The 14,884-nt window shown below is 43.8% G+C and overlaps 1 protein-coding gene and 1 long non-coding RNA gene across 3 annotated transcripts in view; one reads left to right on the top strand and one right to left on the bottom strand.

The window, feature by feature from the left end:
• The window catches only part of LOC110538768 (serine/threonine-protein kinase/endoribonuclease IRE1), a 27,389-nt gene extending 13,538 nt beyond the window's left edge, over nucleotides 1–13,851 (bottom strand). Inside the window, exons 1-6 of the mRNA XM_090194010.1 lie at nucleotides 13,400–13,851; nucleotides 8,227–8,347; nucleotides 4,596–4,629; nucleotides 4,180–4,252; nucleotides 3,450–3,522; nucleotides 1,811–1,933 (exon numbers count right to left, since the gene is read on the bottom strand). Coding sequence (XP_090050136.1) covers nucleotides 1,811–1,933; nucleotides 3,450–3,522; nucleotides 4,180–4,252; nucleotides 4,596–4,629; nucleotides 8,227–8,347; nucleotides 13,400–13,480 — 505 coding nt within the window. The 5' untranslated portion in view covers nucleotides 13,481–13,851. The remainder of the gene's footprint in view (nucleotides 1–1,810; nucleotides 1,934–3,449; nucleotides 3,523–4,179; nucleotides 4,253–4,595; nucleotides 4,630–8,226; nucleotides 8,348–13,399) is intronic.
• LOC110538769 (uncharacterized) lies at nucleotides 13,800–14,884 on the top strand. 2 transcript variants are annotated; one of them, XR_002475811.3, is made up of 4 exons: nucleotides 13,800–14,053; nucleotides 14,140–14,253; nucleotides 14,457–14,569; nucleotides 14,767–14,884. It is a non-coding gene; the product is annotated as an uncharacterized LOC110538769 (long non-coding RNA). The 2 variants fall into 2 exon arrangements; XR_016485400.1 differs by having other exon boundaries at nucleotides 13,803–13,953.

Genomic DNA, 14,884 nt, shown 5'->3' with positions numbered 1-14,884 from the left:
CACACAAGTCATCTAAAGTGACATCAAAATTAAGCGGATGCCATAGGACACAGGGTATGACAGATCACCGCAGTAATAACTGGGATTACAAATGGGCATGGAAGTAGAGTAGCATTTCCAAGGCAGTAAAGTTGCCCCTAATCGCTGATCAGATTCACATTTTCCCCTCTAATGGTTAAGGTTTGGATTGGGGGAGGGGAGCTGATCCCAGGTCTGTAAAGGGGATGTGAATGAGGATGTGGAAAATTAAACCCAGGGAGAGAAATTTCACTTGCTTTGGCAATGTAAACATATGTTTCCCATGCCAATAAAGCCCCTTAAATTGAAATTGAATTGAAAAGAGGCTTTGCGTTGATGCCAGACTTTTACATAAGTGCCATTAGCAGAGAAGGTTGAGGCGTCCGCATGCTCCCCAGCTGAAACAGTTCAGAAGAGTTTGTGCATATATTATTACATTTTGTGACGTTTTCGTTTGTTTTGGACTTCAGTGAGGGTTTTTGTGTGTTTGGGCACACACATTTCTGTCTGGACGCAAGACGAAGTCGGTAGCCGAAGTCTACGCCCCTTCGTCTGAGATTGGTCAACAGTAGGGATTCTTCAATAAAGTCTGTTGTCATTCGACGTGCGGCGACTCATTTTCATACACATTGTTTAATTGAGAAATAATGCACCAAACATCTTAGTTAGATTCAAAATTGGGCAACAAAGACCTCCTCGACAAAAACCGTAATGAAATGACAGATTCCTTGAGTTAGATTAATTCTGACTATTTTGAGGAAGTGTACACTGACTACGCTGTCTCAAAAATGGACAAATAGTACAACAGCTGCTTTTTTCTAGTTTTAAGGGAGTATGTGAGCACAAACGTTCGGTTCGCCTAGCTGACTTCGGCTAGCTGCCAGCTGAACAGCATGTTGCCTTTAGACAGTACAAACAAATTAGCTGGGATAAGATACCTATGGAGATTAAGTAAGTAGATTGGGAAAGGATAGGTAGGGCTGACCAGGTGAAGCCAGGAAGAGGCAGGGATGTAGAGGGGACAGGGGTTGGGGGCAAACGGGTCTATCCATAGAAACGAATAGACAGAACACATCTCTATGAGCCTGGGCCTGTGGCTTTTTTATTTTACCCCTTTTTCATGGTATCCAATTGTTTTAGTAGCTACTATCTTGTCTCATCGCTACAACTCCCGTACAGGCTCGGGAGAGACGTCATGAAAGTCGTTGAAAGTCATGTGTCCTCCGATACACAACCCAACCAAGCCGCACTGCTTCTTAACACAGCGCGCATCCAACCCGGAAGCCAGCCGCACCAATGTGTCGGAGGAAACACCGTGCACCTGGCAACCTTGGTTAGCGTGCACTGCGCCCGGCCCGCCACAGGAGTCCATGCCCAGCCTACACCTAGCTGGCTTGGGGTCTAAACATCTCCATGGGATATTAATTATTCACTTCTCCCCCTTAAGGCACTGGGCCTCCCGGGTGGCGCAGTAGTTAAGGGCGCTGTGCCATGCTCTGTCGCAGGCTCTGGGTTCGCGCCCAGGCTCTGTCGCGACTGGGAGGTCCGTGGGGCGACGCACAATTGGCCCAGTGTTGTTAGGGAGGGCTTGTGCGTCGCCCCACGGACCTCCCAGTCGCGACAGAGCCTGGGCGCGAACCCAGAGCCTGCGACAGAGCATGGCACAGCGCCCTTAACTACTGCGCCACCCGGGAGGCCCAGTGCCCTAAGGGGGAGAAGTGAATAATTAATATCCCATGGAGATGTTTAGACCCCAAGCCAGCTAGGTGTAGGCTGGGCTACAGGTGCCTACCGGTGCGTCCCAGGTAGATCAGGGAGGAGGAGGGACACAGCATCTCAGCAAAGGAGGAAGTGAGGGTCTGCTGCTTCTCCCCTGTCAACAGGTCCACCACGTACCACAGGTCCTGCTTCTTACCTGCGCATACACACAAAGTGATACAAAAACAGACATAAGGACATCATGAGGACACAAACACATGGACACAATAGGGCTGGGTGATATATATTGAATTCATTTGTTTGTATGGGAGTTTATGTCCACTTCTCGTGTCTTTTTGGTCTCGTCTCCTTTTCATGCTCAGTTTCAGTCGCACGTGGCATTGCGTACCACTAGGAGCATTTTAGCCAAAGCCTATTATTCAAGCTGTCTAGTCTGTGTTTTAATAAATATGCAATAAGTATAAAAACACAAATATATAAGGAATTGGCAACTCATTCTCATTCTCGGTAGGTCACTTGATTTCAACATCTGGCTAGCATGCTGTTCAAACAGTTGGAGACAGACAGAAGGGTGTGTTCAGAACAATTCAACTGTTCTATCTAGTCAACTACCAAATAGATCCAAGTTAGCTAAACTTGAAATATAAATATTAACTGGATACTCACTAACACGTGGGCTTGTAATTGAGATAATGTGTATGAGACCCGTGTTAATGCTCTATAATGCCTGCTACAAGAAGTGAATCCTTATTATGCATGGTTCTTTTTAGGCCACATCGCCCAGCCCTAGGAAACACAGAGCAGTCAGCCTAATAACATTGTAAAAACCTACTTGTCTCTGGTCTGAAAGCAGAGCCATACATGCAGTTGAACCACATTCAATCTGAGTTGTTTATTATGCTCATTATACTTTGAGTGAATGGGAGGGACAGAGGGCGGGCAACCTCAGTTAAGTAAAGGTGGGCTAGACAAGCACCCAGCATTCTCCCAGGGGGTAATGGGTGTTAACCTACCTATAGTCTTATTAAAAACACCCCATGCCCTGGTAGTGCACTGTCTTTCTATTGTGTTGGTGAAGGGAGTGACATTAATCGTTATTCTGGCTGGACTGTAATAACAACGCCTGATGGATTACGAAACAGTGTCCCATCTGCAGTGCTGGTGGCCCCACCCGTGAGTAAGATGTTGTTGGCTGAGCTGCTCCTCAAACTGACTTTGCAGGACGGCTTTAGACTGAAGATTACGGTTGTCTGTCTAGCACAATGTAAGGTGAAAATTGCCATTGGCCAACAGGTTTGACAATTAACACAGAAAATTCTCCCTTTGTGCTCGCAGTGGCTTCAGTGAATGGGTGTGAACTTCTACAGGACTAAGAAACATGACATCCATTTTCTCCGCTGAACAATGGCACGGTAGATAGGTTAGATTACGGTCACGCCTTCGTGCCGCAGTATATTCAAAGGAGCAGGAGTTATGATGACCGTGAGGTGAAAGGAATGGAAATGTAGTATAACGTCTTTTAGTTCTAACAAGATTCTATTCATTCATTAGAGGTCAGCCTGATCGGGAAATTGAACGGTAGTCTCGCTTGGTAGAGTAGATAACCATGACAACGTAGTCCAAACGGTTCCTGGTCTGTTCTAAATGTCTACATGTCATGTCAGTGTGTGTGTGTCGTCATATACTCCAGGTCTGAGAGCTGGAAGAGTTACCCATGTAGATGATCCCGTCAGAGCTGCGGCAGGGCGACGCCTGGACCAGCTCAGGTATGGTGAAAGGCAGTTTCTGTGGAAAACAGGGAAATGTCCATTGGCCCACTCATAAGCATGTTTACTGTGAGTGTATCAATATCAAGGGGTCAATGTTGAGCAATGCCATTTCATCACAAACCACATACTCACTCACAATCTCACACAATCTCACACAGACTCTGCTACTACAACCTCGCCAAACAGAAATATATGATGTGCGCGCACACACACACACCTATGTGCACTACATGTTTTGCGTGACTTGCTTATCACCTGTGGTTGGCAGATATGCAGAGGCCTTCTAGAGAAAGAGGAAACGGTCAGTTCCTCTCTAGTGAGGGGTGACCCTGTTAGTCTAATAAGGGGGTTCAGTGGTTCCTCTCTAGTGAGGGGTGACCCTGTTAGTCTAATAAGGGGGTTCAGTGGTTCCTCTCTAGTGAGGGGTGACCCTGTTAGTCTAATAAGGGGGTTCAGTGGTTCCTCTCTAGTGAGGGATGACCCTGTTAGTCTAATAAGGGGGTTCAGTGGTTCCTCTCTAGTGAGGGATGACCCTGTTAGTCTAATAAGGGGGTTCAGTGGTTCCTCGCTAGTGAGGGATGACCCTGTTAGTCTAATAAGGGGGTTCAGTGGTTCCTCTCTAGTGAGGGGTGACCCTGTTAGTCTAATAAGGGGGTTCAGTGGTTCCTCTTACAGTCAGTCCCTCGTTGTTCTTCCCTCCTAGAGAGTACAGGCTGCCATCGTTAGGGTCAGGCAGAAAAGCTGGCCTACGGCGAGAGAGAGAGATGGGGTAGAGAATGTTAACACTCCGACAGATCATACATAATTCAAGGTGAAGTGTGCTGTGACACCTGTGCACTATAGGCCTAAATAAAGTTGGATTTGATTGTTGGATAGGGCTTACACATTGTCAGATCAGTCATCAATGAACCCGGTTGTATTTTGAATAGAGTAGTCTTATTGCTCAAGCAGAACAGGACAAAAAACAGTTATGCATGCTCAGCACATTGTGTTAATTTCCTGTTGCACTCAATACACTATGACACCTAAACTGACAGACTCGCACACGCACACAAAAACTGACAAACACACAGTCTTCAGGATACTTACTCCGCCACATGTGTTGGAACCTGCAGAACAGGATCTGTCCACAGAAGAAAACGGAAGAAAATGTGCCTTTCAGTCATCAGTGCCATGAATAGTACACTACAAATGATGACAGTACCGGTTGACCAAGAATCAGCAGCATGTATACAGTACACAATATGAACCACTACAGTGCTGTCTTTCCTGTTTGAATATAAACCCCAGTTCTTCAGTTCATAAACGATTACTCCCAAACACAGAATTAACTCAGAAGGTTTACTGAAAACTTTAAGGTCAGGGACCTTTCACTCTCTGATCTTGAGAAAGGAAGAATTAAGGATCCAGCTTTAATATCGCAAATAATTAAAATTTTGCTCCTAAATTAATCTTTGTGTGCGCCTATATTTTTCAACTTACGCCACATGCTCCTTGTAAAAATTGTCAGCATAGACCCCTGCATTGTTGGTCTCAGGTTAAGCGGCTCCTTAAACCACACTTGTCCTAACTGATAAGAGGCCAACGCCCCTTATTTAGCTAATAACAACAGTATAGCCTAAATAAACAGTGGCCAGTAGCCCACAGGGGACACATTAATACTCACTGTAAAGGCCCAGGTCGTATTCTGAACTTCGCAGCTAGAAATGTATTGTATAGAGCGGACATGATTCCCTATTCTACATGATAGAGAAGCAGGTCATATATTACTATCTGAATGTCCTGTAATGTCGCACCCCACTGAATGTGATACAGCACCCAGGCCACCCTGCCAAACTGGCACACACAGGGACCAGGGCGTAATGACATTACTACTAGACAAACACACACAGCGGCAGCGGAGTCCACAAGGTCAGCCAGATGGAACCTCTGCTCTGACTGGCAGAGGTCTGTGCTGGGTGGTTTACCTGGAACTGCGTTTACACAGGTAGCCCAATTGTGTGATGACATCTTTTACGGACGACCATGCAGGAGATGTATATATTTTTTAGTAGAACGTTTTCAATTCAAGGGGCTTTATTGGCATGGGAAACATGTGTTAACATTGCCAAAGCAAGTGAGGTAGATAATATACAAAAGTGAAATAAACAATACAAATTAACAGTAAACATTACACATACAGAAGTTTCAAAAGAATAAAGACATTACAAATGTCATATTACGTATATATACGGTGTTGTAACAATGTACAAATGGTTAAAGTACAGAAGGGAAAATAAATAAGCATAAATATGGGTTGTATTTACAATGGTGTTTGTTTTTCACTGGTTGCCCTTTTCTTGTGGCAACAGGTCACACATCTTGCTGCTGTGATGGCACACTGTTATTTCACCCAGTAGATATGGGAGTTTATCAAAATTGAGTTTGTTTTCGAATTCTTTGTGGATCTGTGTGTTTTCTCCATTTGTAACGACAGAGCGCCGTGTGCCGACCTCAATGTTCTTTCCCTTCACTGAATATGCACCTCACCTGATAGCGTAACTGTTTGGGAGGACACACTGACTATTGATGTGTGTGTTGTTGTATGAACGAGTATACTTGGCCGGTGTGTCAAATGTCACTGGTAGGTGCAGCAGGGTCAAGACAGCGATGCATCGTTTTATCCACGCCTACCATTTATCCTAGCAACATTCAAAGCCGCGCTGATTGGTCAGAGTTAAGTTGTTCCTGCGTTTTGAAAGAACAAACGCTACAGACAGAATCGCCTCCAAAACATTGCCATCCATACTTTGCATTTCCCCTAAATTTGGATATGAAGTTGCATTTAACTATGTAGCTTTTTAGTTAGTGACTGCAACCAGCTTGATTGACCAGATGGATAGCATTGACATAATGGATAGTTTAATTGTTTTTGGAGATAAGTAAGATGTGACTTATATCAAGTGTTATCGCTAGCTTACATCGCCGATTGGGTTGATGCTGTCTAGTAGTGCGTTGACCACACTAGGAGTTCGAAGTGTTTACAAAATGACTATTGAGATACTTAGCTACATTACATTTGTGCTGGTACGCAACTAAACGAGATGCTAGCTCCATTCATTCACCATTACTGACAATAATGTAATGTTAGCCATCTACAGTCACTTGTTGCTTGCCTTTAGTTAGGATAATTTCAAAACGAAGCCGCGGAACTCCCGCGGGTTCTTTGCATGGCAGGCACGAGCAAACTACGAACTCCCAGTTCGCCGGGATACCTCTTCAGCTATCTTTCCGCGTATTTACTTAATCAGTATCTCCGAACTCTGACTCTCTCCAATCAGCACGACTTTGAATGTTGCTAGGTTGCTTGTGGGCGTGGTTTGGCCCCATAAAAAGGACACACCAAGGATGGGACCCATGCCAACCCTGGGTTGGATCCTACCTGCTGGGCCTGAGTGACAGGTTCCTACCTCCCTCCAGGCTCCTTCTGTGGGCATTAGTCAGTTAGGCCTCAGGGAAGACCTGCCTACCCCCTGGATGTGGGCTTTAGTTAGTTAGGCTTCAGGGAAGACAGCAGATGTTTGAGAAAGGCGACCTGGTGCTATCCCTGTCCATGTTCATATTAAAAGGGCCTTTTGAGGAAACACAGGGCTCAGATGGGACCAATTCCATATTCTCATGTTTATTAATGATGTTATACAGTATCAGGTGTGACTCGCTGGTTTGACATGAAAGGTCAACCATTTGTGATCCACCGTTTCCCTGTTATTCAGCCCATCTGATAGCATGTGTTGTTCACCTTGAATCCAAAATGGAGTTTCAGTAACGTTACTAGCCTAGCTACATGACTTCTAGTAAATAGACCCTGCATTAGTATGCTAATCATACCAATGCTCATTCTGACCATGTAACCTCAGACAGGGTGTTTAGATATGTTTTTTTTTTATTGTCATGTGCACAAGCAAGTACAATGAAACGCCTTTCTTGCAAGCTCTCTTCCAACAACGCAGTAATCATTATCAGTAGTACTATAAAATAAAGTAGAACAAAAACAAGAGAAATATAAATACAGCAGAGCAGTTCACCCCTGCCTATTATGGCTGACCACGAGTAAAGGCTATATCTGTCCCACTCTCTCCAGGTTAATGATTACCAGGTTAGCATGCGTGAGCAAAGAGTTCACTGCATTTACTCATGCGCCGGGAGAGCAGAAAATACAGTAAAAACACCCACCATTATCTAAACCCAGAAATGCCTCAAAAATGCCATTTACACAGTGAAAAATAATCTGTCAATACATCCCTTTATGAGAGGTAGGCCTGAGAATAACACAGTTACCATAGTTTATGATCGACAGCCTACTCCCACGCTCACTAGAGCAGTGTTGATTTCTCTAACCATTCAGTACCTCAATAGCTGTAATTACAGTATTAGTACATGCAATGATACGCAGCTGAGGTAAAAAAAAGTAGGCCGACACGTGCATTCTTCCCACTGCCTCGTACACTGTGTGATTAGTTCTGAAAATAATGTTTCTGCTCTGAATCTGGTTTCCACCATTCAACAAAAGACGAAATAGAGCTCGTCTTCACTTTCACAAACTAAAGGGGCCTCGATTGTGATCCTTGTGGAACAACAATGGCACTTTGTTTCACAGGTGTAACTCAAACAGCAGCTAAAGATTGATAGAGACAAACAAAGGCGCTAGTGAATTACTCAGGACTCTCCTCTTCTTCCTTACCCTCTTTCAGCGTCCATTTGATAGAGCCTGATTTCTTGCTGACGGCGTGTAGGTTTCCATCCAGGGTGGACACAAAGAGCAGGCTTTCGGGGAGGGAGACGGTGCTGGCGCGGCAGAAACTCTGCAAGACAGAACACAAAATACTGTAAAAGCACATCTATAGGGGAACAGAAGATAGTCTTCTTAGTGGTATTCAACATAAGCCAAGGGCCTAATCTTAGTATTCACCTCTTTCAAAAAGAATTTCATCTACAGACAATGCAAGTACCTTCTGTTGACCAAAGAGCTCTGGCCATATCAGCCCTGATATGACCATGGCCTCTATGGCTAGACACTATAATAATGGAAACTATAGCCATAGAGCCAAGGACGCATGTGTGCCGTTGTATTGTATACGTGATGAATAATGAACGGTTGCAACTAATTAAATGGTGGTATTATTGAACACTGATTCATAATCAGTTTGATCATACCTAACTATAAAATAGTCTACACTACATAGGAGTACAGGCAATGTGCTGCCATAATAGAGAGCAGTTTATAAGGCCCCAGAGGAATGCCAATACTGAGAAGGACTGTTCAGGAGTGCCGGAGCGGCAGGGTAGCCTAGTGGTTAGAGTGTTGGACTAGTAACCGAAAGGTTGCAAGTTCATATCCCCGAGCTGACAAGGTTCTGTCGTTCTGCCCCTGAACAGGCAGTTAACCCACTGTTCCTAGGCCACCATTGAAAATAAGAATTTGTTCTTAACTGACTTGCCTAGTTAAATAAAAGGTAAAAAAAAAACTGAATATACATCCTACTAGACTGGGACGTGGGGAGGAAGGCTAGGTAAGGGTCAGGACTGGGAGACTGAAGAGTGGGGAGGAAGGCTAGGTAAGGGTCAGAACTGGGAGACTGAAGAGTGGGGAGGAAGGCTAGGTAAGGGTCAGAACTGGGAGACTGAAGAGTGGGGAGGAAGGCTAGGTAAGGGTCAGGACTGATAAAGCAAGCATGGTCGGCATGGTGGAACTCAGGGAGAAATGTGTTTCTCAGTCACCGCACAGACAAAGAGTGGGCTGAGATGGACATGTGAATGTGTTTCTCTCCAGTCCTTCTCATATCACTCTCTCTGGGAGAGGGACACAAGCCCACATGGGCAGACTTTGACTGGGTTCAGTAGAAAAACATGGACAGCAATTTTGGCAAGAAGGAATGAAACAACCGAAAATGTATGCAGGCGTAAGTGGGTGTATGCCGCGCCTGAATCACTGACCACACTTTAAGCTCTGACAGAGGCCCGGTCAAGCCAAGGGGGTGTTTCTTTCCTTAGAAGTCTCTGTGGTCAGTGAGTGCAAGGGATCTTAAAAAAAAAAAACATCACACTGATATGCGATACGTAGTCTTCATTTTGATTTTGGCACAGGAAGAGGCCGGGTGGGAGTGTCTGTACTGTAGAGTGCTCTGGCTGCTCAAGGGTTTTGACTAGATGGGATACAGCTTTTGTAAAAAAAAAAACCTTTCCCTAGCAGGTTAGGATAATTAGCATAGCAGGTTAAGGTTAGGAAGGGTTAGGGATAGCTAAAATACACCAAAAACATAAAAACATATTTTGACATTCATTTCACAAAAGCTATACATCTCTTATAGCCATGACCCAGCTAAAGGAGGCAGCTAGGGCCAGAGGGATTTTAATACCGTGCATGACTTGTGTGTGTACAAACCTACTCCACTAACCCCACCCCCACTCTTCCAGCCAAACCAAAGTTAGAACAGTAGAACATAGAATTTAATGTCCTAATTCAATGGGATGAAACATCCCCTCCAAAGGGCACTCAGGATAGTATAACTAGTCCCTGCTGTTTCTGTTAAAGGCAGATCACTGATCTATAATTACTCCAGGCCCTACCCAGCACTCAGACACTTACAAGGGAGAACTAGGCCTAAGTGCTGTTAGGCCAGAAACCAATGTGCCCCCCCCCACATCACAACCAGCAAGCCAGGGCCTGAGGAGCACATGGCATCCAGAACAAACAGAGTACACTTCAGTGAATCACCCCTGGCCTTCTATGAATCAGACAGCCTTGTTATGTTGTCTTCCTCCCAGCCGTCTACAGTCTACGAAATTGACCAGACCAAACACACTCGGCCTGCTGGAGTAACGAAAGAAACCTAAGGTTACTGTATGAAGCTAGGCCTATCTGATGAAATCAAAGCAATTATAACCTAACCACGTGACTTAGGTGCTGTTTGCTAGCTACAGCTCATTTATTTAGCAGTTTATCTAAAAATGTCTATGGTATATAAAAAAAAGAAGGAAGCGTGTGTGTTTCTGGGTTTGTTTGTTCAGTTAACCCTGCTGTAATCTTACAGTCTACACACCGGAGAGAGCTTGTGTCAATACTGGACACCTGTGGTTGTTCCCACTGGCTTATCACCTCATAAGAACAGTACCAGGAACAGTAAAACAATAACCATCAATGTCAATGTATTATTATTCATCCCCACAAACCTCCAGCCTGCTCTCAGTTTCAAAATCAACATCTCTGGAACATCTGTCGGACGGTTGGAGTTTGTGAGAAGCAGCACTCTGTTCGAAACAACGTTTAACACCTTCAGGCCTAAAAGTACATCCTTGGGACATCTGTACGCGGTTGTTAGGCTATACGGTATGATTGATAGTATAGAGGAGGGGAGTTCAGTTCTATACTGGTCTGTATCTGGGAGCGGGAGTAGAGAGAAAAGGTCATTGGAGCAGGCCCCGTTTGGTTTACATGTCATAATGCTTTTTACCAGGGAAAGAAGTCAGACATTGCGTAACACTGCTAGGGTTACATAATATACCCAAACCTGGCGAAACAATTCTTGGCAGGTTCCGAGTTTTCACTCTGACTCTGCAATGAGGCCATGTTCCATTAGAGAGAGACAGAATGAACATGCCTAAGAGTTCTCGGGCAGTGGTATCAGGTACATGTGATTGGCAGGTTTCCCACCATCAGTCAATAGGAATCAAAGCCTTCTAGGGAAGAGGGAACACAAAGGAGGGGCAAACAAGTAGTCTTTCAGAGTAATGTAATGCTACTGATGCTTAGAGCTAAAGGTCTCACTGGTAGAGACCGGTGAGAAAGTGTATTATTTATTTTTTTACATTGCATCTAGGCTTAGGCCTAAATGTTCTCAACCACTACTGGAACCACTAAGAGAGGCACTAGCCTACAGAATTCATAGGCCCAATCAAAAAGAGAGTGAAAAACATTGACGCTAGATGCACCCTCCAGAAGGGACATGGAGAACAGAAACCGGACACGGTACAAGCTGCTTCAGAAATACTTAGTGGAACTGAATGTAGAAATGACCTTCCAACCTAAATCTGCAGGATCCCTGTTAACAGACCTACTATATCAGAACAGACCATTGCGTTGAAGAGGTGTTATTACCTTGTGCAAATTGTCAAATTTGCTGTCAATTAATGCTCGACTCTAGCAAGTAATTTATCAACCTTGCCTCCATTAATTCACCTTCAATGGAACATTTCCAAAACAGTCTGAATGTTTCCTCCCATTTGTAGACTCGCTGTAGCGCTCACAGTTTGTGTGCAGGCATGAATTAAGACAGGAACTGATGACGCTCATTATCTGGTGACCACAGATCAAAATCTAAGAGGAAATGTTTTTTTTTAAAAGGTGAGAAAATTAAACCTACATGGTGTACAAATGGCCATGCATGACCAGGTTATGTATATTTTGTGTTGAACAACCTGCGTGTCCCATCTTGAGCATCTTGCCCTCAACACCACCTTGCATTTAATTTCACTGTGGTTTTATTTTAATTGTCTACTTGTTTTGCCCACATGCAATGCACACGTAGGCAGGTCGGATGGCCAGATATTAGTGTGTGCAGAGACTTAAAACATCAAGCATGTTTGTTTTGTGATTTCTCTGTGCATGGCCATTTGAGCTCCCTTCCACTTGTCAAAAACCAGTGGCACCGTCTCTGCCGCAGCTTCACGTAGACCCTAATACACCCGCACAAAGTGCCTGCACAGCCATTGGCCTTGTGATAAGATAGGACACACACACAGTCAAACAGAACATACACAGACTGAACTCTGTCTATACGCACATGGTAGCACGGCCTGCAAGTATAACTGGGACAATAAACTGAAAATTATCAACACCAACCAAACCGACCACTTATCATGGACATTTTGCTGATATCATTCATTAAATACCCTATAAGGGCCTACTAGAGAAATGTGACGTTTTAAATTAAATACGTTTTCTAATATGGGTGATTGTTGATGGGAAACTGATAGCTACAACATTTAAAGTATTATTATTAAGGGTAATACATGAAAATAAAAAACTGGCCCACATTAATGTTAAACTTATAGTTCAATGTATTGTTATCATGACAATAGTTAATTTATCGCTATATGGATTTTTGCCCAGCTCTACCTACAAGTCTGACTGCGCAACCAGAACAAGCACAACCAGAACAAGCATGCTGAATTACTAGGGCACTGAGTGTGTTAAACAAACATCCCTGCAAATCTATTCATAAAGATACATGTTGGATAGCTACATTTTGAAAGCACTATCACAATATTTTTATTTTATGTTTTAGAAAGAAACATTTAACACAGAGCAATGGGCTTGCTCCAGCAACCAGTGAGGTGGTGGAACTTCACCTGGTTGGTCTTTACTGACAGACTCTTTACATGGGGGTCTAAAGTCTAATCGTATCAATTTAGCTAGGGTCCCCAGCCTGGCTCTAATGCCTTGGCTTCATCTTATGGCATGGTTAGATTACCCAACTAGTGTGACTTAATGGGTAGGTTGTTGAATAAATGCGGTACAATACATTTATCTGTAATTTTACCCCTACTACAAAAACAGGAGACTAGCTAATACTACTACTTCAAGCACTACAACATACTATATTGACCTTAGCTTAGTTGGAGTCGACACTAGTTAACTAGGCATAAAATATATAACTGGTTGTTAGCTAGCCAACCAGCCAAGTATACTAGCTAACGTTAGCTAGCTAATAACCATTTAGCCAAAAATATCAGCTAGCTAACGAGTTGTAAATCTTAGCTAGGTGTTAACCCCTAAACCCATTAGCTAACTAGTTAGCCAATATGCCAATTCCTCCCACTAAGGTTCAGTATCGTAAGTTAGGTTAGCTACTTACCACTTGAAGTGGGTCAATACTACACAGTAACGTGAATATGCACCACAATAGGGCCCGACTGCTAACCGTCCAGTCCATCATACAGTCCAGACGGGGTAGTACGAGTTACATAGAATGCAATGCGTCGATACAACCAAGTTTTAAAGAGGCATTCCCAAAGAGTTACGATATCAAAACATTTCAGTTTGTCTGTGGCGTTGCTACTCTTCTTGCTTCGGTAATCAAGTGTTACTGGCTCTGTGCCGGTCCAACTTGCATCTTCCTGAAATGAATATGTGGGTGTTGGACTTAGATTGCGAAGTCCGAAACAGTGGAGGAGGGGGGGGGGGATTCTAGGATGTCTCTCCACCAATAAGTACACAGCTAGCTACCGGATATGCTTTGAAGCAAGTATAAATTCGTCGGGGGTCTTCCGGTCACATTACATCAAGCAAGAGGAACATGGAGCGTATGTCTGATTACAGACGCATGGCTCAGTCTGTGCAGACTAAACTCGACATTTGTTTACCCATATTGTTTGATGGACGCAAGAAGATTATACATTGAAAACTGTAGTGAGTGAATGTCAATTAATCCCTATTATGTAATTTGCCAAGGAACTCAGTAAAAAGGCCAGTAGCTAATGGCTAACTAGCTACTTACGACTCGTTCAAGGTAAGGTTAATTTATTGACATCTGGGTTAACTTTAAACATCCTTGATGCTAAATCATTTCGTTAATGTTTTGATTCTATTCCCCAGGAAAGTCGGAGGCCATTACGAGCACCACAATCATGTGCGGAGATTGCGCACGTGGTCCGCAGCATGGCCCTCGAGTCCACGTTGGGACCATGGAACCCCTTGTGTTCTCTTGAGGTAGTTGCATGCAATGGCAATCCAATAACCATAGAAAATATCCATTGTTGTATGAATGATGTTTTAACGCGTTAGACTTCTGATTGACAGTGAAGTTGACTTTTGTTGTTCTGACTCATAACCCAGGCATGGACATCAATGTGGTTGTCTCCAGTCTTGGTGAATAACTTTTTTTGTGCTTATTTTTGCCTTTGCGACTTCAGGGAATCGTAGCGTTAATGTGGCTTGTCTTGGAGCAGGAGACGTGTAAGCCATTAACAGCGTGTCTCCTTTCTACGAAGGAACCCTGCATCATTCAGGTTTCCCTCAGACGAAGGTGAATACTGTGATCTCGACATTTGTAGTGCAATGGGGGGGGGGGGGGGGGGTGTTTATGAATGATGATTAATGCGTTAGACTTCTGATTGATGGTGAAGTTACCTTTTGTATTCTGACATAACCCATTCTCATATCAAACTGACTGTCTGTTTGAAATAGTAGGCTTATTTGTGCCTTTTTTCCCCATGGATCTAGATGCAGTCATGGGAGTCCAATGTGGTGCAAAATGAATACCAGGGAGAGACTTCAACTGATACAACTACATTTATTGAACATTATTAAGTTGTCCAATAAAGTCATATTTATAGTGGAA

Source organism: Oncorhynchus mykiss, chromosome 12 (assembly GCF_057628025.1).
Source record: "Oncorhynchus mykiss isolate SJ-2025 chromosome 12, ASM5762802v1, whole genome shotgun sequence".
Taxonomy (NCBI): domain Eukaryota; kingdom Metazoa; phylum Chordata; class Actinopteri; order Salmoniformes; family Salmonidae; genus Oncorhynchus; species Oncorhynchus mykiss.
Note: the sequence above shows the minus strand (reverse complement) of the source record. Positions and strands in the feature narration are given on the sequence as shown.